At 37.7% G+C, this 23,592-nt stretch overlaps 1 protein-coding gene and 1 pseudogene across 2 annotated transcripts; both read left to right on the forward strand.

The window, feature by feature from the left end:
* Nucleotides 1-230: 230 nt before the first annotated feature.
* On the forward strand, nucleotides 231-1,095 carry LOC149047421 (uncharacterized; annotated as a pseudogene).
* A 3,462-nt stretch (nucleotides 1,096-4,557) lies between these two features.
* LOC113686960 (uncharacterized) lies at nucleotides 4,558-17,611 on the forward strand. Of its 2 annotated transcripts, none has more exons than XM_089202680.1 (6): nucleotides 4,558-5,491; nucleotides 8,575-8,721; nucleotides 10,411-10,572; nucleotides 10,840-10,917; nucleotides 12,172-12,239; nucleotides 13,418-17,611. In XM_089202680.1, the coding sequence occupies exons 2-6, from the start codon at nucleotides 8,625-8,627 to the stop codon at nucleotides 16,130-16,132; spliced, it is 3,120 nt and encodes a 1,039-aa protein (XP_089058806.1). In that variant the 5' UTR covers nucleotides 4,558-5,491; nucleotides 8,575-8,624; the 3' UTR covers nucleotides 16,133-17,611. The 2 variants fall into 2 exon arrangements, with proteins under 2 accessions (XP_089058806.1, XP_089058807.1); XM_089202681.1 differs by having other exon boundaries at nucleotides 4,558-5,453.
* The last annotated feature ends 5,981 nt before the right edge of the window (nucleotides 17,612-23,592 follow it).

Raw genomic sequence — 23,592 nt, forward strand, 5'->3', positions numbered from 1 at the left:
AGCGTGTTACTGTATTTACCATAACAACTGTAACCTTTTAAGTTCTCAAAAATAAGAATTAAGGTAAAAAAAACTACCGTATATTCGGTTCAAAGTGGTAGGGTCTTTCGACCGCTTAGGGGTGCAGCTGATATCAATGGGAAACTCTTTGTAATATTTTTCTTACATTCGTTTCAGTATAAGGTCAACTTAATTTTATCTTATCCTAGTCAGCTTGTGTTGACATTGCCATGACAACTTGTATTGAGATACGCCGGCCACTGTTACAGGAATCAGCCGATTGCTACTGGCACTTTTTTCCAGATGGACAAAGACAAAGAAATCCGTATCATGTAAAACTCTTAGCACTGGCTTTCAGTTTGTTGTTGCTATGGCAGCTAGTTGGTGCATTTCTGTACATGGTTCGTGATGTTGCTTGCTTCCGGGACAAATCCACTGCATATCAGTGCAAAACAGATGCGGCTTTCCCTTTTTCAGAGGATGTCACGATGGTGTGGCTGGCTTCGCTATGTATTTTCACCGCTATCTCTATAGCTGCCCTTCAGAATGTTCCGCAGTTCCCCGGTTACAAGGCAATCTTACATCGGCTCAAATACGTTCCTTCATTTTGGACTTTAATAATCCTTTTGACCGTCGCCTTGTTTCGATATGTTAAGCTACTAATTTCTATCAAATCTTTGTCATCTTGGGTCGTAATTGTTTGCTTAATAGTAAGTTACATTCTCAGAACTTTCGTTGTGGGATTTTTAAATTACACCAGGTTGAACTCCTTAAAGCATAAATATCCCATTTACATTTTTGTTATATCTAAACTAACAGTGTTCTTGTTTTTCATTGTTACCTTTATCAATCTCATGGCTACCCTTTAAGCCCTGAGTGTGGAAATCCGCGAGATGCATAAAACAGATCGAGCTAAGAACTCGCTCGATTTGAATTTGGATACCGTAAACGAACTGCTGGAGGTCTTTGGTACAACCACTTTTAGAATTAAGTTAATGAAATCCTTTTGGGAAAAGTTTTTCATCGACGACAGGAACATTCTTTGTTTCCATACACCTTTGGAGTGAGAAAGACAGCGAAAATCGAAAGAGTTTCATTCTCGTCCTCACGGAGTCACTCGTTTTCGCTTACCCTGATCACATGACCAGCTCACTGAAATGATTGCGCTCATTTGGAGCGTAAAAAGTTGTTGCCTTTTTTTTTTTTACAATTCCTGCTTCTTGTTGTTACGCCTTACCTATTATGTAGATCAATTTTTGAGCGATTTCATATCGTTTGAACTAAATGTTTTAAAACTTTCCTTCTGGTTAAATGTTCTAAATTTGTATAATTTATTACCTTGTTTTAATTGTTAATGTTGGAACAGTGCGACACATGAAAGACGCAGCGTGTATTTTGAACCACAAAACCATAATTTCGTCATACTATACAGCAGAAGCTCTATACTTCCGGTTTTCTGTGTCATCTACTTCAAGCTTGAGCCTTGGTTTTTCCCGTGAAAAAACAACTCCTAATATTAGACAGCAACGCTGTCGGCAACTTTGTAGTTTGGGTAGTTGTCTTGAGATTTCGCGTTCGATAACGCTTCTGTTAATTTTATTTGGACCTTACCAATCTTAATGAGTTCCTTTGAGACATTCCCAGAACGGTTGAGGTGGCAAGGTTGTAAAAAAAGCTTATAGAACAGTCAAACGTCGCGTCCGTTTACCCGACAGGGTGACTTCACCTGGTTGTGAAGGATCTTTATACATCGGCTAAATGCCTTTATTTTGAGCTTAGATTAACTCTTTTGACGAATTTTCTTTGATTTCTGGTGTTGCGAAAGTCTGCTACAACTACCGATGATTGCTAACTTTAATTTGAATACTTCGTTGCAGAGAAATGCCGTTCTACGTTAGTTTAAAAACTTACCTTAAAATGCTGAGGAATTGACAAAAATATGTTAGAAAAGTAACAGTATTTACGTAAAAAAAAAACAATAAAATAATAAAAACCAGGATCCAATAAAGGATGCAGAAGCAGCCATTCAGTCAAATCTAACTTTCCTCAAGGCAATTATGAGAAGTTAGGTATGTTAGCTATGCTACAATAGAAAAGGGAATTCATCACTCCAAGGTAGATGATGTTAAATCTTGTCTCAACTGACTTTAATTCAGAGCTTGAGACCACCCTAATGTTCATTTGAATCCAGCGCTTGACTGCTGTGCCATGACTTTTCATTATGATCAGAATATTATTTTGAGTTGGATGAAGAACTCAATGCTGAATGCAAAGAAAAATTTCAAATCAAAGCTGTAAGAGGACTTTCCTCATTCGTCAAGTATAATTCAACTTCAAGTGCCATAATACATGTAATAATAATGTAACTTAAGAGACAGCATAAGTAAATCTCATTCTTGGTGAACTTCAAACCTTAGTTTGACTCACTTCCTAGGAATCAATTATCAACTGATTGAGTAAATCAAATATGTGAATTCAAACTAAAGGGAAACTAGCATTAGAATCAAATAAAATTTTTAACTTTGTATATAACCTAGTCCTAGAAAGATTAACCAAAAACATGTACCATTATAAAAATTAAAAAATGGGTTCCATTTTTCCGTTTTCGCATTCAGTAGGATAAAAATGGGGGTTCTGGCGCATTTTAATATCCACCTTGATTTTCAAGGCAACTCAGGAACTTAACCTTGAAATCAACCTTGATTTCAAAAAACAGTTCTTGCACATTTTTGAGACAACCATGATTTCAAAGACAACTTAAATCATTCACCTGTGAATAATCTTCACACCCTTTTCATAATGTTTCACTCGTGAGTTCTCAAGAGGATGTAATAATATCAACTTGAACGATCCTCTTGTCACGCCACCGTGGTGTTAATTGTTCGTTTGAAGATTTTCAAATATTAATGTTGTATCTTCTCGCAAAGAAGACGTGGTGTGCCTTGATTTGTTCTTCTGTCAAAATTGTCTTTGTAAATGAGAAGTTATCTCATTAATGGGTCAAGAAGACTCCATGATCTTTTAGGGAAGGTACGTTTTTTATTTGGGGGGGGGGTGGGTCGGGTTATTTTAGAAATTTTTTTTGCGAAAAAAGTCGTGGCCCTCCTACTTCCCAGAATAGATTAACGCATGACCCTTCACAAATACCTACACAAAACATCTGACCCTTCCCCTACCTCCTCCAAGACAAAAATAATCGGAAGTGAAAATAACTAACCGGAAGTGTTACTCACATAACGGCGTCTGCATAGACTTTCTGAAGAGGAAGTTAAGTCTCTTTCAACGTAAGAGTTAGATGCACACAACAGTAAAGTCATGAATGTGTGAGCTGCTGCTGAGGAGGTGTGTCTTCGAATTGACGACTCCTCAGCGCCACGGCATTTGTGGTCGACCGACAAGAAATTCAATTTTTCTACAACCGTGGGTACTTGAAAGAGTATCTTGGAGTCACCAACAATCAAAAGAGATCTTTTTCGAGGCATGGGTATTTTTCCAAGCTAGAACAATTTGAGATCCTCCATTTTGAGAGAGGAGAGCTTTATATGGAGTATAGGCGCATGTCGTTTCAAGAGCGAAATGACCAACTATGTAAATTTTGCGAGAAGGATGTGACTACCAGCGCGACACTTCCAACTCGACGATCATATCCCGACTATGGCAAGCTACTTAACATCGACTGAGTTAGACCTTACAACTCCGATAAGCTGTCGTCCTTGAGGGTGGACGAGCTATCCTTGTAGTTTTCCCATCAAAAGATCACCTTCAAAGGAAAGAAAGCTGAAAAGGTCGCAATGATTAAAGCGCACATTGGCAGCTTGCTGTACGATTCGATGGAGTGTCAACAACCTCGGCAGCCCTCACTAAGAAATATGCAGCAACAAGTGACCTCATCACTTTCCGAGGTTGAAACTGACTCGCAAGGTGATGTAATAGATCGAGTTGTCGGTTCAAGCCCAAGTACCTTAAGTGACGAATCGTCACCGGAGACTGAATTTATACCAGAACCCCGCGTGGAAACATTACCGCCGTCAAAATATGGACGAAAGCGGGCACGGGTCGAGAGAGGTGATTATGATAGTTGGGAGAAGACGGTTTTTTTGATATAATATTTCGACACCTGTAAATAATTTAGATTAATCTTGACTGGTAGCTTTGCTTGTATATACAAGTTTAAGGTTTCTATAAACTTCGCGTGTTTGTTAACAAAGAAGAGTCAACTAAGCGACATGGATAAATTTTTTTCCTTCCCAAGAAAAACTGTGACCCTTCCCCGGTTGCGAATAAAACAGGTTTGAGCCTCCCAATTTGTAAAAAAATTGACTAATGACCCTCCCCTCCGAAGCCCCGGCCCACCTCCCCCCCCCAATAAAAAACGTACCTTCCCTTACAATCTCACGATCCAATGGAATGCTACATTTGTTCTAATAGACATCAATAAACTTATTCTCCTTGTCAGCTCCTGATTTCTTCTTATCTTCAGCATTGCATCTGATCTTCGAAAGATTGTCAGACTGAATACCTTCTCTGAACATGCTCGTCCTCTCATTCTCAGTCAAGAGGAGGTCCTCACAGAGCTTGAATAGATCATAACCATCAGTGTCCTGCGCGATTTCTCCTGCAAATTTCACAGTCAGCCTGTCAACAAGAGCTCTTGCGACATTGTTCACGATATAATCGTTTGCGTGACCACTAACTGCCAAGTCAAAGATGAGTGAAAGAGATCCTGGCACAAGGACAACTCCGTCACCAAGCTTTGGAACTGAGACCCTAAGGACTTCACTTGGGGATGCCCTATTAGGGTGAAATGTTACGCTGGGAATTGCGCGGTCAGCCCTGAGAGCGTTTGACGTCTTTTTTTCATAATTTGGGTTTTTTTGTTTTTTTTTTTAACTGACTTCCATCTTGAAAAAAAATTGATATTTTGTTTAAAATGGCTGATTTTGGGAGATACTGATCGTCTTTTGGAACACAGTGACGCTGATGATGATGAAGATGAAGGAAATACATCAACACCTTTTCAGCCAGATTACGATTCAACTCACATTAGGCAAGAAACAATAAAGTTCCACAAATAGACATGTGAGAAATAGTGGCAATTATGAATTTAAAAGAGTTTCGTAAAATAGATACCTGCTTTAGAATTTATTTATTTTGAACGAGTGCGTGACACGATATCGGCAGAGAGCGAGACCGCGTGAGAACTCGTAGGAATGGAGGTGCCTCGTGACAAAAGTCACGCACTTTCTGTTTCAAGCCTGCACAGAGTTATGGGCCAGGGGACTCCCCTTTCGTTTTCACAACGCGCAACTGAGATTCTTCTTTCTCTAGCAAAGGTTTCGACTCTCTCTTCGTATTTTCTCAGTCTTAGTGACTTTTTGTGAGACATTTCTATGGTGGATTGAGGAAGCAAGGTCGTAAAGCAGTCAAACGTGCCTTCCATTTCCGCGACAGAGGTTAGAACGCATGGTTGTTTCAGATTTTTGAATGTAAGGTAAATACTTTTATTTCGCGTTTCTCAGTCAACATTTTCTCCTTCAAATGCTCTTAATCTGTCCTAATTTTCTCTGATTTCCGGCGACGAAAGACGTTCCTGCTGTTGACTGACGAGGATTGCCAACTTTTATTTGATTCTGACGTGTATTAATTGTATTGACGCTTAGTGTGTTACTTGTAAGCTAATTGAGCTGAGCTTACACGAACATGTTACAACTGTCGAATTCACAAAAATTCTCGGCCAATACCTGACATTTACCTCAAAAAATAATTGATTTGGGAGAGTTACAAGGAATCTCCAAATTACCCATTCGATTTAATGCAAGCGCTGATGATCGAAACACTTTCAGTTTCGTTTGCGTGTCATGTGCATGTGGAGCATGCACACGAAAGTGTTTTGCGCTTAAGCTTTCATGTCTGGATTATGTGTTTAACTCAAATTGCTCCCGTATATGAGATGCATTTAATCAAAAAGCGATAAACATTTCCAGCGTATTTCATGTGTTTATGTTCATTATTTTATATTTTGAAAGTAATTTTTTCTCTTTGATAGACTGCTTAGATTGTCTTTCCAAACTGTACTGTTATACTGATTTCCTTGTTAAATATTGAGACAAGTTGATTTTCTTCAAATGTCAGCTGGTGATTAAATGGAAGCGTCCTTTCAATTAACTGAATTCCAGTTTTAGGAATCCAATTTATCAACTGATAATGATTGATCGGTATTTGAGTAAAGTTGTACCTTTTGTCCTCTTTTAATCAATATATGATCAATCAATGATCACATTAAAACTGGTTAAGTTCTGCATGTGGCTGCACGCATCCAAGTATATGTCTGGTGATAATTTATGTTACACAAGGCAAAGTAGGTTTGAAGTAAATAAAAAGTTCTCATTGGTTTTTACTTGGTCAGGATTTTGCCATACACAGCATCCTCGCACCATACAGACAATCACAAAACATGTAAATTCAAAGAAAACTATAGTTTAGTCCAAGCGACATTAGTGCATGAAAATTACCTTGCTTTCTTGAGCTGTACTGGGGAATATTGGCACTATGCCATTTCTTTACTGCTGCAATCTTGGGCCAATATTCCTCAGTAAAACCCTGGTGCTTAACTGGGTAGTTAGAAGTTAGAAATGGCTTTTGTAAAAATAATTTACACTGTACATGTATCTCTGGCTATTTTGAATTCCACCACAATTGATTTCCTTGTTACTCTTTATTGAATTTATTTGTACATGAAGACAGCTAACAAGGATTATTTGATATTTTAAAAACAAGCCATCTTGATTATTAGGAGAATTAAAGTTAGCATCAAAGACAAATCAATTTTGTGCACAAAACAACGTAAATATGAAATGAATACAAAACAATTTGTTAAATATATATATATATATATATATATATATATATATATATATATATATATATATATATATAACTAACTGCAGACAGTACTGTTTCGGCCTTCTGGGCCTCATCAGTGCAGTGCTGATGCTAGGATGGAGGTAAGGCCATAAAGCCACCCCAAGTGATCTCACACATGTGGGATCACTTAAGCCATGCCAGAGTGCTCAAACTAGAAAAACTAGTGAGCATGCATAATGCTAGCAGCAATGACTCATCCTAGTAGAGTGCTCAATTTGGACATGAAAGCAAAGCTTTATATGCCAAAGAGCTATATCTATATATATATATATATATATATATATATACTAGTAAACCACAAATGTCAGCACCTGTACCAAATTGAAATCCATTTCAACACGCATCAGCATGCATAAATGTATATATTTCACTGATTTTCCAGCAATAAGTGTAACACTTTAACTAACACTCACCTATATGAATATGGGTGTTAGCTTAACTGTAGAAAATTGAATAGTTAAAGAAATATATCTTTTATAAGTTTTGACCAGTTAAATCCCTATTTAAAAATCAGATAAGAATATTTTTCTTTGGTGTTGTAAAATTTCTTTCTTATGACAAAGGATTCAGCATAAACTCTCCCCTCTTGTGGAAACATGGTGGTCTTATGATTGGTGAGGTGGACTCATGGTCAAGAGGTCTGCATTTGTAGCCTGGCCTGGCCTGTGCTGGACTCAGGGTCATGAAGTCTGGGTCCCAGTCAATGTGTTGTGTTCTTGTGCAAAACACTTTACTCTTGCAGTGTCTGTCTCCACCCAGGAGTATAATGGGTAGCAAAAATTAGTTCGGGAAACCTGATAAAATGCTAGGGGGGTGAAAGGAGGGGAGGGGGGGGGAATAACGGTGGAATGGACTTGCATCCTGTCCAGGGTTGGGTAGTAATACTCCCTGCTTCATGTAAGGAAACCAGGTTTAAGTAAAGCTCTGGCCCTGGACAGGCCACTTTTCAAATCCAGATGTGACCTAACTACCTACCACCTCTTAGTTTAAATGATTTAAGTTGCTACTGTTACAAATTATATAAACTTGAAACACACAGATGTTGATTTTTGCCCAATTTATTTCAGTCAATTGCGTAGGAATGTCTTTGGTAAATCTTGAAATTTATTGTAATGAGAAGTGAATTACTGTTTATTTAAATATTAATGCTAGCAATCCTCAGCCATTGCCAAACATTGCAAGAACGTACACGGGACAATCCCTCAGGACCTACTGAAATGCTTCGAAGTTCTTAAGAAGTGCAGGAACAAATTTGACTGCTTATTGTACGAAATGCTTTATATAAGAACTTTAAAACCAAACCTGAACGTGCAATCGGACTCTATTCGTGCGAAAGTATTTGTATAATCTTCGCACCTATTATGTTAATTTTTCGCGCCACATCGCTTAAATACTGTTATTTGCATGTTTTAAACTTTTACCTTGATAATGGAGTCATGACTACTCCGAAACATCGGATTTTATCGTTCGTTTTTACTGTTTTATCTTTTGTTCTTTTACTGCTTTAAATATGCTATTGATATTTATTGCTTGTGATTTTTTGTCTATGTATCCCTCCCATTCTCAGAAGGGAAAAAATGTTTATTTTGCAACTGGGAATATGTTGAGCTAATTTTTTACCATTTGCAACCATCTTTTTTTTCTGGCTAGGATGACTTAAAACAGCAACTTTTTGAAAGAAGAATCCCCTCACAGTTGCTATGGCTAAAGAAAGAAGTCCAATTAATGTTCCATCTGAAAGTGAAGACTTACCTGACAAAGAAAATGCTCCAGATTTTGATGAGGACACTTTACTAGGTGAGCTAGGTTCAACTTTGGCTTCAGTTACTGTTAAAACATTTTCTATTCCACCAGTTTCAAGAATGTAAGCAGATGTGGAGAATGATATTAATACACTGCATGACCACCTTAAAGGATATTTGGCCAGTCATGACTCTCTTCTATGATTACAATTTAAGTTGGTCATTGACTGAGAGGATCTATGACATATTTGTTATTTTCTTTTCTCAAAGTTCAAAGCAAGTACACAAAGTTATAAGAAGTAAAGACTTTATTTGATCATCATATAACATTCATTTTGTAAGTTTGCATCATAAGTACCATCATCATCATCATCATCATCTTTCTACTATATTATGCAAAATTAAATTGAAAGTTTCAACTTCCCCCCAAGCAACCAATTTCCAGTAGAGTGCAAGTGTTATATCATTGAATATGGAGGTGTTTAACCCTTGACACCCTAACATCAGTATCCATATTCTCCATACTATTCTTTGTATGTTTCTTTTGGTACTGAAGAAGAGAATTCATTTGAAGATCAATGCTTCTTAGGTTGGTGATCATTTCCTTTATTCTCATGAGCTTAGTGAATGATTCAGCAGTATTACTGTAAGGAGAAGTGAGATGCTGGTCACTCTTAGGGTTTAAAGAGTTAAGGTAGATAGTGAACTTTCACTAACAAATGGCTCAGAAGAAAAAAGTCTACAAGGTCTAGGTTTTAAAGCTTGGTCAATTAGTTGAAAGTCAGGTGGCTTATTATTATTATTGTTTTTTTTGTTTTTTTGCCTAAAAATTGTGTGGGGCATTTAAACACATTATTAATTTTGCCTGTGGAATAGGAATTTTAGGAAACCTATCTCCAAAAGATTAAGTGCCTAAGGGTTTGCTTCTAATTGAGTGACGCTTAATTCTCATCATTGTTATTACCACTGTTGTCACCCAAATTATTAACATCATTATAAATATTAATCTCATCTTCTTTATCATTGTTCTTATCATTTATATAATAACTGTTTGTCTATAAGTAATATTGCTTCTGGTTTTTATGATTGTAACATTTGGATCTTATTGACTCATTAACTAGCTATCTAAATGTATTAAAGGCAGTAGACTCTTCTACACTTATAATATGCCAACTCTCCCTGATTATCAGGGGGTCTCACAGACACAGAACATGACTCTGGGTCTCCCATATGGGTCATCAATCCTTTAAGATAAAGGAGGATTCAGGTCAGTTCCACACAGAAACACAACATTTGAACTCCAGATTTCCCACTTCTAATGTTATCTGGCCTTTTGTTAATCTTAGGGTTCTTGTCTTAATTTTCTAGATTGCACTTAGATTGTTTCAAAGTAGGGATTACACTTTCTTCTAAACAACAACCACAACAGCAACTGAGTCTGCTTGGTTGAGCTTTCAACCAAAAAATCTCTCATTAATTAACTGAGTGGGGTCTGTCCTGTGAGGGGGGAGGGGGGATGGGGGGGAGGGGGGGACTGCACACATCCTCCAAGCTTTTCAGGGGATGGGTCAAGTCAGGCAGGTGCAAAAGTGGCAGCTGGCACTAAAGGCAAAATCTGCAGATTTTAAATCTCCAGATCTTGGCAGCTCTGCTTATGCACTAATTAACTACAACCACAGGTAATAATATTATTAACTACAACCACAGACTTTGACACAAATTATTTTTTATTTTTTCTTTGCAGCCACAGCTGATGTTTATAGGAATGAGGGTAACAAGGCCTTCAAGAAAAGAGATTTCATCAATGCTATTCATTTTTACACCAAAGGAATTAAAATGAACTGCAACAAAAAAGAACTGAAGGCCAAACTGCACAACAACAGGGCTATTGCACATTCTAAACTTGGTAAGATGATGAGAGCTTTAATATGCCTTTTTTTTCTATTTTGAAACTATTGAGTTGTCAGTAGTAGTTTTCTGGAAAAGGTGATAATTTTGAATGCACCCCCGGAAAAATTTACATCTTATCTTGGCCTCTCAAATAAACAAAGAAGTAACCTCTTACCCCAGATATCAATGAGCATCACAAGTTTTTCCCAAAATTATTTATTATAGTAATGGTAGTTGGTTTGCAACATGTATGGCTAATCAGAGATATTTATTTCAATAACAGGAAATCACCAGGATTCACTAAGGGATGCAGAAGCAGCCATTGAGTTAAATCCAACTTTCTTTAAGGCAATTGTGAGAGGTTAGATATGTTAGCTGTGCTATAATAATAGAACTCAACACTCTAAGGTTAAATGAGGTTAAATGGAGTTCAATCTTGTCTCAATTCACTTTAATTAAGAGGTCGAGACCACCCTGATGTACATTTGAATCCAGCTCTTGACTGCTATGCCATTACTTTCCATTAACCATGATAAGAATATTATTTTGAACGGGATGAAGAACTCAATGCGGAATGCAAAGCAAAATTCCAGCATGAATATTTTAGTTCCTTAAGTTCAATGAGTCATAGGTGTCAGATATGTTAAGAGTGTGTCCACGAGAGCACCGGGCAGTCGTGCTACATGACATCTCATCGATTTCAATGAGACTTTGCTAGTTTAAAGGGTCTACCCCAAAACTCAAAAAGACAAACTGGTTTCTGTTTTGGTTTTTTTCCAGGGGGAGATAGACCACCTCCCTGGTTTTTCTTGGTTTTCACCAAGGAAATTGCTTCAAATAGGTAAAATGTATGAAGCTCTCACTGCGATGGTATTTAACCGATTGCTTTGAGGATTTGCACACATATTTTTACATCCTTAGTTAATGTCTGCTGCGAGTATCAGTCACTTTGATTGACGGCTTGTCAATCAACAGAGGCAAATATACGACTGTGTTTCTAGACTTTTCGATTCATCCAAATATTTGACAACTTTCAGGTCAAATATCTCTCGTTGCCAGAAAGCTACAACACTAATCTTAATTACCTGTCACGCAATTCTTGCTCTAGGCGGTCACTTGACAAAATAAACCTATATTTTTTAGCTCTTTATACAAGATGATTGATCAAGAAAGGTGAAAAATGTGAAAAACCTTCGAGATTTTTTGTAGGAATGGAAAATCTCACGTTAAGAGAGATGCATGTTGACGAAAAATCAGTGGGAAAATCGTTGGTTTCTTTCTTCAGTCATTTATTACTTTGAAGATTTGCTAAAATCAGGACATAGGTGTAGTTGAGAGAAAGTTGTCACAGCCGCAGATTTTAAAAGGCATCCAAGACAAAAATACGGTAGTGCCCAAAGATTTTTTTGATGATTTTCAGAGATGAAATGATGGGTTATAAAGGGTAATGAAGATAAGTGTTGCAGCTTTCTGGAAACGGGAGATATTTGACCTCAAAGTTGTCAAATATTTGGATGAATCGAAAAGTCTTAAAACACAGTCATATATATTTGCCTCTAAGGGACTAGGAATTGAGCTACAGTAATAGTATGCTTCTTTGTGTTGTTGCCTATAGGAGCCACTGCTTGTGTTGAATTGAAGAGATTTGAAGAAGCAATCACTTGGTGTGATAAGGGACTAGCTGTATCCTTTGAAGGAATCTTTCATTTTTAACCGTGGGTATAATGGAAAAAGTTTCCATAATTTGATGTTTCAAGGGAGAAAATACAAAGAAGGGTATTAATTATGATGGGAACTTGTCAGCTCATATACTTTAAGTGTGTGTGATTAAAAACATAGGAAAAGTTATTACCTCATGACTTATTAATGATATTACTCCTTTTAGCCAATTTGACTTAGTTCTACCATCCATGCCAATAACTGGTACATTAGTTTAAATAACCCTTTAATTTCCCAGACCAAATTTGTAATTATATTAATTCTAATTATCCTTACTGTCAACCATACAATTCTCATAATGTTAGTACAGAGAATTCAGTATTGCATCAACTAACTATTTTTAAATTGATATATTTTTTTTACTCTCAACACTTATCTGATTGATATTGTATTGCTTTTGTAAGGAGAAATTCTCTTTTGGTCACTCACGGGAGTTAAAGGGTTAGAAGACTAATATTCATCCAGTTTATACATAATACTTGGGTAGATGATCTCTCTAAAACAAGCCAGACCAAAAACCTCGGTAATGTTTAGATATCTTATGCAGATTTTCTTGCCTTCGACCTTTTTCCACTACTTAGAGACTCGGAAACTTTCGTCCTGCTTTCCTATGGACAAATAAAAATTTTAAAGACACGTATTTGTGTTGTAGGCTCATTTCTTCCACTTCTGTAAAACATTCGTCTGATGTTAAAGCTATATTAATTTAAAAATTGAGCAAGTGCTGCTCAGTTTTTGGAAACTAGGAATTAAATTTAGATATTTTGCGTGAAATTTTGAGGCTGCACACTGAAAAAAGATTTTTTGAAATGTAAATTTACTTCATAACTGACTTTAAGACTGAATGTTGATAAAACATCAAGTTGTGTACTTAGTTGCCAAGCCTTTGATTTGGAGTAAAGCTGAAGATGACCTTGTTGTGATAGAGACCAGTATTGAGAAACGATAATAACAAAGTAGTTTGCTTTAAATAGCAGCAATGTTTTTATCCTAACAAGGTCACCCTTAGCCACACTCCTGTTCAAAGGCTTGGGAACCAAGCACGCAAATGTTATAGACTAATAGACTATCATAAATCAATATGATCAGAAAAATAATACTTTTTTGTTTTTTTCACATTTTTAACCCTTAACATAAAAAAGATTGATAAAAACAATAGGATCTTGTTGTCATTAAGACTTCAGTCTGTCAGTGAAGTGGGAGATAAGTACATGGAGGAAAAAGATCCTATTAGTCATGACCACGGTAGTGCAAGTTCAGGTGATTTCAAGAAAGTCATAGATCTCTATAATCGGGGAGAAGAAGCCATAGAGTACCTCAACCTATATCTTAAAATAGCTAAAGAAGTAGGAGACAAGCATGGGGAGGGTAACGCTTATGACAATCTTGGCAATGCTTATGGCCGTCTGAGTGATTTCAAAAAAGCCATAGAGTACCACAACCTAAGTCTTAAAATAGCTAAAGAAGTAGGAGACAAGCATGGGGAGGGTGGTGCTTATGGCAATCTTGGCAATGCTTATCACCGACTTGGTGATTTCAAAAAAGCCATAGAGTACCACAACCTACATCTTAAAATAGTTAAAGAAGTAGGAGACAAGCATGGGGAGGGTGGTGCTTATGGCAATCTTGGCAATGCTTATCACCTTCTGGGTGATTTCAAAAAAGCCATAGAGTACCACAACCTAAGTCTTAAAATAGCTATAGAAGTAGGAGACAAGCTTGGGGAGGGTAACGCTTATAGCAATCTTGGCAATGCTAATCACCGTCTGGGTGATTTAAAAAAAGTTATAGAGTACCACAACCTACATCTTAAAATAGCTAAAGAAGTAGGAGACAAGCATGGGGAGGGTGGTGCTTACGGCAATCTTGGCAATGCTTATGACAGCCTGGGTGATTTCAAAAAAGCCATAGAGTACCACAACCTAGATCTTAAAATAGCTAAAGAAGTAGGAGACAAGCATGGGGAGGGTGGTGCTTATGGCAATCTTGGCAATGCTTATGGCCGTCTGGGTGATTTCAAAAAAGATATAGAGTACCACAACCTAGGTCTTAAAATAGCTAAAGAAGTAGGAGACAAGCATAGGGAGGGTGTTGCTTATGGCAATCTTGGCACTGCTTATATTAGTCTGGGTGATTTCAAAAAAGCCATAGAGTACCACAACCTAAGTCTTAAAATAGCTAAAGAAGTAGGAGACAAGCATGGGGAGGGTGTTGCTTATGGCAATCTTGGCAATGCTTATGGCCTTCTGGGTGATTTCAAAAAAGCCATTGAGTACCACAACCTACTTCTTAAAATAGCTAAAGAAGTAGGAGACAAATCCTTGGAGGCAATGGCCTACTGGTCATTAGGACGCGATTTTAAGTTGCAAGGTGGACTGCCAAAAGCCGTTGAACATTACCAAGCTAGCATAAACTTATTCAATTCCTTGAGAGTACTTCTAAAATCTAAAGATGAGTGGAAAGTTAATTTTCGAAATCAGCATCAAGTGGTGTATACGGGTTTGTGGAGAGTTCTCGTAGAACAAGGTAATGTAGATGAAGCCTTATTCGTTGCTGAGAAAGGACGAGCTCAAGCTCTAACCGACCTCATGGAATCCAGTTTTCGTGGTGGAACAAGTCACCACAAGGGAGAAAATGAAGATTGCGCAGTTTTAAAAAACGTTCCATCAAACACTGTCTTTCAGGCGGTGGACGAAGCTAACGTCAATCTTTGGGTTGTGTCCGAAGGAAAACAAGTTCAGTTAAGACAAAGTAAGCTCAAAGGTTTTGTTTCAGAGAATAGTGGATCTAGCCAGTCCTTTGAGTCGTTCATGCTCGGTGTCTATACACAACTTGGTGTTCGTTCTAATGTGAGATGCGAGAATCGATCTTTAGATGCTTTGAGGGAGGGCCGTTCAAAAGTGCATGAGAAAACCAAAGAAGCCAACCCTCAACCTCACATCCAACAAGAAGGATGCTTGAGCACTTTGTATGATATCGTTATGAAGCCAGTGGCTGACTTGATTGAAGGGGATGAGCTACTCCTTATTCCTGATGGACCCCTGTGGATCGCTCCTTACGCTGCATTGAAGGATGGTAATTCTAAATACCTGTGTGAATCGTTCCCTATCCGAGTCGCTCCATCGTTAGCAAGTCTTAGACTCATTGCCGATTGCCCAGATGATTATCACAAAAGCAGTGATGCGTTACTTGTAGGAGATCCGTGGGTATCCGAGGTTACTAACAGCGAGGGAGAGAAAGTCCTCGAGCAGCTTCCGCGTGCTAAAGAAGAAGTAGAAATGATCGGAAAAATTCTGAATATCACGCCAATCACTGGCAGACAGGCCACGAAACGAGAGGTGTTGAAAAGACTCAGTTTCGTTTCCTTAGTTCACTTTGCGGCACATGGATGTCCGGAAACTGGCGAAATTGCTCTTACACCTGACCTAGACCGAATATCTACTATGCCTACGGAGAAGGAGGATTACATTTTAACGATTCGAGATGTGTTGAATGTTCAACTTCGCGCCAAACTTGTTGTGCTCAGTTGCTGCCACAGTGGTCGGGGCGAGATCAAGGCTGAAGGTGTGGTTGGCATTGCGCGCGCTTTTATGGGGGCTGGTGCTCGGTCTGTTGTGGTGTCCCTGTGGGCGATTGATGACGAGGCTACTCTCGAATTCATGAAATGCTTTTATCAACACCTTGCAGAAGGTAAACCTACAAGCAAGTCACTGAACCTGGCCATGAAAAGCCTCAGAGAATCAGATGAGTTCCACGACATCAAATACTGGGCGCCCTTTTTGCTGATTGGAGATGACCTCACGTTTGACCTGATGGCAAAGGAAAGAGAAAATTTGAATAGAAAATCAAATAAATGAGAAAATCTTTTTTTTCATCTCAAAAGAATGAAGTAGGAACTTGGAAGGATTAAATGTTTCTCTATTTTAAACAATTTTTGGCTATTTTTCTTTACTTTTTATTTTTTTGTTAAATGGAACTTGAGATGTACAACTTTACCATGGTGAAGAAATAAACCAGTCTATTTCATTATATTTTGTTTAGTGGAATTGTCATTTTTGTTACCTTAACAAATTTAAATGCTTGCGAAGAGAACGAAATGCAACAAGGCCTCTGTTATGAACGAGGTTTCCATTTCCACCTACATGTCACTCAGCTCTGTTCCTGTATTACCATCAGTTGTATGGAAAATAATTTAAAGTTTATTTCTTTTACCCAACCAGGGGCTTTTCCACCGGATTTTAATTACCTTTATGCTCTAAGCTTTTGATAAGCAAAGAAACAATTAGTCATATGCAAAAGTTGGCGAATTTTTATTTCCAAAACTTTGATTGAATATGTGAATTGAATATGTGAATTGATCTTAGACCGTTTTCTACATCATAAATTACTTTGTTACAATTTACCTTCATCTTTACAAAAAATTGATGACCATTTTCAACTCAATCCATTTTAATGCAATCTAGTTCTGTCAGTGCCAAGATTGCCATTCTAAGCTTAATTTGAAGAAGTAAACATCAGATCGAGAGATGATGTTATTAAACTTTCTAATCATATGTTGGGGACATTACACCTACTTTTAGGGGTGTAGCCAGCCTCTAGTCCCGTAGGCCGGCCTACAATTGTTTTCTGCCCGCTTGACTTTTACTAAAAGATAATATGACTCTCTTCTCTTGTTGAAACAAAAATTGAAATTTGTGAGGGAAGAGGCTTAAATTTAGTCAAAAAGCTGGCTACAAAGAACGACGACAGAGAGGCTAAAAATTGTCCATGTAATCTAAACAAGGAAAGAGGGACGCAGCGTTCATTATAATTAAAGTTTCCATAGGTGTGACTTTTATTGTATGTGACATGAAATTTGTTGTTTCTAGTACGACAATATTTACGCTCATAAATGAGAGAAGCAGTTAACGTAAGCCATGTAGTCCTCAATGGGAATTATTTTGGTGAAAAGGCTCATTAATTAATGTAAACCAAGTTGAAGATAATTGTTCATTTACCTTAGTTTATATTAATTAACTCACGAACTCCCAAGTTCTGAAGAAAAATTCTCCCAACCGATAAGAAGGTGTTTCTCTTTGCTGCCGCTTGTTCCGAGAATTCGATGTAACATTATGTTTCTAGTATAAGATTATCCTCCAGTTTGGATTTTCTCGAATTGTTAGTGACTCCATGTTTGTCCGTGTATTAATACCGTGAGGAGAATTAAAATTATGATTAGTCTTGGGAGTAAATGGGTTCATTTTAGCGTCTCCGTTTAGCGCGTATTTTATTTAATGCCTTGAACGATTTAATGCAGTTTCTATTGTGCTTATTTTTTACTTCTTTGTGTAAGAGAAATATACAGTGTATAAAATACAAAAACTGCGTTGATTTACATTGTCTGTCTCCATATTCATAGGATGTAAGATGTAGAGAAAGCAGATCCTATTGGGACTTCAATACTTGTTTTGACCCGCGCGCCAAGTTGATAATGTGTGCAGCTAACAGTGTACTAACATTCCATGTTTCAAGCCCCCGTCCACTTAACAAAAGCGCGTCATCTCTTCGATTGTATCTCTTTCACTGTCTATTGTTCTCCGTATTGCCACACTGTTTTGAACGCCGACGGACGTGTTCATACTGTTACATGTGTGCCCCTTTTTTATCTTTTTCCTCACACAAGTTTTTACACCTTTTCACATTTGCGCATCCCTTTATTTTTCTCCTTCCTCTGGTTCCTTCCATTTTTTTTCATCGCAATTTTCCTTAATTCCCATCTTTACGCGCACCTCTTTTATCGCCCTCAACTTTGTTCTTCTGTGCGCTTCATAGGACGCGACTATCTCCTTGTCTGTTTCAGTTTTCACTTGTCTAAATCTTCGCGCAACGTCAGGCTTCTTACAACTCACATACCTCGTTACTCCCCCATAGTAGTTGTTATCATGCGTATTATGTCCACTTTGGGATGGTGTCCTCTTAAAGTCATCTCTAGTGAAATCTCAGTTTTCCTTTCGATTGATTCCTAGTCCACAGGGTGCCAGTACTTGCTCTCCTCAGTCCTCTCATCATAATAGCAGTTATAAAGCGGAAGAGCTCCCTCCAAGTCTCGGCGACATAATCGGTGCATTTTGATGGAAACGAGTCCCTCAATGTCCAAATTAAGGCCTCTTCTATCATCTGATTGGGAATGGGTCAAACTCTCGCCCAGGGTCCACCTACAATGCGAATCCAAGATGGCGGCAGGCCAATCCACAGCCGGACTGAGTCGGTAGCCGCCATCTCGGATGTAGACGCAGAGAAGACCCTGGGGAAGAGTTTTGAAAAAACAATAATTAAGAAAGGATAAGTCACAATAGTGCTTAAAGAGATAGTCGATAACAACTTGAGAGATTCATTATGAGCAAACAGGTTTCGTCGATTATTAAACTCCATGTCTCCTCGAATACGCACTCTTATATGCCCCTCTTCCCCGTCCCTATACATCCCTGTACTGCAAGTTTTATCATCATACAGCACAATACAACATTATACCCCTGAGTAGCACTGTAAATCCGTAAAATGCATTAACTGGACAACGCTTCAGAACAATATGTACCCCTAGATAGCACTATGCTTCCCTCTACTGAATTTGAAATCACCATACAGCGCTATAAAAACAATAGCACCAATTTGGCGCCGAAATAAGTGCGAATATTTGTCCGCGGTCATTTTCTCGAATTTTTTGTTCCAAGATGCGGAAACTGTGAACTTCGAGGAACAGATAATATCCAAGGACAAATATCCGTTCATATTTTCGCGCAAAATAGACGCTATTGCGTTTTTTTCCGAGAATATTCTGTAACCCTCGTGAAAAATGTTAATGAACAGCTTACTGAATTGAACACTCGATGAAAACCTCTGCGTCGTTTAAAGAAAACACAGCATTTTCCAGCGCAGTCATGACTCGTATGGCGTGAAGATACAGAGATCGAGAGTTGATTACGGCTTCAAGTTTCAAACTCGTAAAGGCGGGAAATATGTCTTGAATTCTTGGGTTGAACTAAAAAAGTCTGAAACAAAATCATTCATGATCATCGTTATCAATTCTGAATAGTTGAAATTCGATTCACGTTTACTTTGGATAATAAATTTTACTCCCATTTTGCCAGTTATACAAAGAAATCAAGACACTGAGCAATACCCACAAGACACAGCTACAGTGTTGTGAATCTCCATCCTCATCTTCAATAGAACTATGCTCTCACGAAGGTAGTGCGCGTGCGTTTGCATTTTAAAGTCACTTTAGCACAAAATAATGACCCGATTGGCGAGAATACAGGCTAAACACCCAACAGCGCTGGTGCTTTTTGTGTTTTGGCGTTTGCTCGCTAAAAAGCCCTAGAAAAAGTTTTCACTGTCTATTAAATTATTGATTGTTTTCATTTCTCGGGTTCTTCTTTAAAACCAGAACTCGGTTCTTAGAGACTTGTTCAAGTACTGCTCTTATTTAAGAGTGCTTATTTAACTCAGATCGAGATGCCACTATATTTTTCGGTTATATCAACTCTAGGCACCCTAACATCAAGTTCACTATGAAAAAGCAGGTTAATCACAAATTACCCTTTTTAGATGTCCTGATTGACAACCATGACTCCAGTTCCTTTCTAACTAGGGTTTACCGCAAGAAAACTTTCACTGGGTTACTAACTAATTATTTCAGCTTCACCTCGTACTCTTACAAAGTGGGTCTCATTAAGACACACGTTGAAAGGGCTTACAAGATTAATAGCACCTGGTCAGGGTTTCACGAGGACATTAACAAACTCACTGATATTCTAAAAAAGAATCTTTTCCCTGCTCATTTAATTAATCGAGAAGATTATAAACCGTTTCATTACTGGGACTCAAAACAATCATCATCCCCGGGGTTCCCCTCCTACCACTTCACCTACGTTCTACTTTAAGCTACCCTACATAGGCCACTTTTCTGCTATCACTCAAAAAAAGATCCGCCATTTATGAAGCGCTATTGCAATGACTTGGATATCAAAGTGGTTTTCTCTTCCTTCAAAATCGGTAACTTGTTTGGTGTGAAAGACCCTGTCCCTAACGGGCTCCGTTCACGAGTGGTCTATAAGTATGTGCTGGTGTAATGCCTGTTACGTCGGTGTAACCTGCCGGAATTTTTCCACACGTGCTAGAGAGCACTTAGTAAGTGACAGGGCCTCTCACATTTTCAGGCATTTGAAAGATTCTCCGCACTGTCGCGCTCTGTGTTCAGCAGATAACTTCCATGTTTTAGATCACACCTCCACCGGTTTTCAGCTTAAGATAAAAGAGGCTATTCATATTCAAAGAGAACAATCATCTTTGAATCAACAATTACACCACGTAAATCTAAAACTATCTTTTTAATTCTCACACTTGCATGCTTTACCTCTCTTCTTGTTGTCACTAGTCATCTTAATTAGCATTGTTTGACTTACTATATAATTCAACTTTCAACGCTTTGTACAGTAATTAACTGAAGATGACAGAAGTTTCTGTCGAAACATGTTTTACAAACTCAAAAGTTTTGTCGCTTTCTTTAAATTCTTGACTTGCCTGCTAATATCAAGACCCTTTAAAGTAAATGACGTGTGCTGATGCACTTCCACAACAAACTTGTAATCTTTAAAACTCTCTTTCCCTCTGTTTTAAACAATCGAAACTAAGATTAGAAAGACCACAGAGGCTTCTTTACATGAACTGTATGAATAAATTTCTAGGAAGTAGAAATTGAGGGAAAGCAAATTGAACAGCAATGTTTTTTTTTTTGTGTGTGTGTCCCTCCAAACGATGATTCATTTAATCTGTTAGGTGCAGCTAAGTTTAATTCTTGAAAATGTTTTGTTTTGTCTTTTCTTTGCACACTATATTGTACTCACTGACAAGGGTTTTAAGGTTCTTCTTTTTTCCTTTTCTCTCAGGTAATGTATACAATCAACTATCTTGTAAGCGGACACCCTCGGCAATTGAAAAAAGTGTCCGTTGGTAGAATTGTCCGCCTATGTGAATCATGCGAGTGGTCACTTGAGAAAAATAGAGTAGAAGTGCTTACGGGGAAGTGTTTAAGTCAAACGAATGGATAGTTTGCTTTTCTACGGACAAATGGAGACTTGACAAAACCGATCCCCACTGTTCTATTGTACTGTCAAAGGCTTTTTTCGTTGTTGATTTGCAAATTAAAGTCATATTTCACTACTAAGAGTCAATCACTTTGCATGGGGTGTCCGCCTACGAGAGTGCGTAAACAAAGGAAAAAAATTCAAATTTCGCTCTCAATAGTGTCCGCTGCCGCTTACGAGAGAATGTCCGCTTACAGTAATGTGTACATACAGAGTTTGATTGGGAGGCACAACGGAGATTGAAGTCTGTACATATATATATTGCATGATCTCCACCGATATAAATTGCAGTCCTCCATCATTGTAAACTGCAGAAATTGTGGAAAACTTTAATTATAATAATGTCTCCACTGCAACCTTAGAGGTATCCATATTTCATAAAGTAGGAGCAGAATATTTGGCTAATTTAAAGACAAATTTAGAACGAATAGGTTACTCTTTCGAACTTCCAAACGCAATTAAGAGTAAATTTTTTTGGCATATATATCTCTTTTTTTGCAGAGATAAAATTTACACGGTTTCTGAAGCTAGTTTCTCCTTTAAAAAAAAACTTACTTTTGAGTCCTTTAAGCTTTCTTTAGGAGCACATGTGTGGTACATTGAGTCCCAATCTCTCTCTCTCTCTCTCTCTCTCTTGCAGTTCATAACTTCCAATAATCCACGATGAAAATAGACTGAAGATCTTATCCGAATGACCAGGAACATTAACCTCGGTCGCTTTCTTTTCGTATGAGGAGTGTCCGCTTTGGTGATCACGCACACATTCAGTGGCTCTGTTCCAACTGGAATCGGTTATATCTTTTCACTGTTAACCTTCAAAATAATGGAAGAAAGAAACAATTGTGAAAATTAGAAATCACTAACCTTTAATTCATCACAGTTTTAGCTATGGATTTCCTTTAAATGTTGAAGACGTAGGTGATAGTCTAGATAGACAATGTTTCGTCATTCATATACATCTACTATGTTTCTAGATACAACATGTGTGATTTCAGTTTGTATAAAATTAGATTTAGGTGGTAATGTTTCTAATGATATCGAATTCGAAATATAGGAAACGTTTAAGAAAATAAATACGTATGAGGTGACAAACATTGAATCGTAAAGTAATTTTGGGAACTTTCTGCCCACCTATGTATAACACTGGTTTTCTGTTCCTTCTGCTTAAAAATTTAATCGTGCTGCTACTCTCTCATAACTTATACTGTAGTTTCTCTTACCATGTTGTAACCTGAGGGTCCAGTGTCGTACGCTAAAGTCTTTCTCCTCTCGCGTCAACCATTCTAACAAACAGTTCGCACCAATCTAAGGTTTGAATTTAGAGTTGTGAGTTTTTGATATTTTGGTGAAGTCAAGAGTCGAAGTGTGATCATTTCGCAGCAGTATTACCATAAAGGTTTTTGACAAAACTCCTGGAACTCTCATCTTGGCTGTTAGGGACTGCACGATATTTTTAGTTGTATTCTACGAGCAATGATTGAGGCAGCCAAGAAATGTAATAGTAGCATGAAAGATTTCGTAAGTCCGTACTCAGTTTCTCAGTTTTATAAACTAAAACATCACCGTTGAAAATTCAAAAATGATCAGATCGGCTAAGCTGCGCATGACAGTAATAGAGATTGTTGGAATTCAAGTAGCTTTTATTCAAAAGCGCGAAATGTATGCGTACACCAATGAACGCTCATTATTTCCTATTCTACCTCTGCAACACCTCTTTGCTTTTCTTTGACATTTGCATATGGGATTAATATTTCTCTACCTTGGCCTGCATGAGTGGCACATTTTTTTACCAAAGAAAGCTTCATTTGAATAACGCGCTGATCACACACATTAGATTTTTTTGCAAGTAAAATTCTTGTTTTTTTTCTTGTACGCGTTCGCGAGAGGCCATCGTAAAACAATCAATGTCATTTACATTGTTACATCTAACCGCAATCGAAGAAAAAAGTTATTTCTTCGGTTCTTCTTTTTACAGTTTGTTGATTTAAACGGTAAAAAAATTTCTTTTCAGAGACGATGAATTTTTCAAAGTTTCTATGTTATGCTGACCACATTTACTTGAAATTTTACCAGGAAAATTGTCATTTTTTTAATTTCTTAGCACGCGCGGGCGAGAAGCCATGATGAAGTGATTTTGAATATGGCATATCAGCAACCACTCAGAAAATTATATCTTTATGTCATTAATTTTA

The sequence above is a fragment of the Pocillopora damicornis genome, chromosome 4 (genome assembly GCF_964200805.1).
Source record: "Pocillopora damicornis chromosome 4, jaPocDami1.2, whole genome shotgun sequence".
Lineage (NCBI taxonomy): Eukaryota > Metazoa > Cnidaria > Anthozoa > Scleractinia > Pocilloporidae > Pocillopora > Pocillopora damicornis.

Coding starts and splice junctions, on each gene's coding strand:
- LOC113686960 (XM_089202680.1), top strand. CDS start 8,625: ATGGCTAAAGAAAGAAGTCCAATTAATGTTCCATCTGAAAGTGAAGAC. Junction 10,573..10,839: donor TATTGCACATTCTAAACTTG/GTAAGATGATGA, acceptor TTTCAATAACAG/GAAATCACCAGGATTCACTA. Junction 12,240..13,417: donor GGTGTGATAAGGGACTAGCT/GTATCCTTTGAA, acceptor AACATAAAAAAG/ATTGATAAAAACAATAGGAT.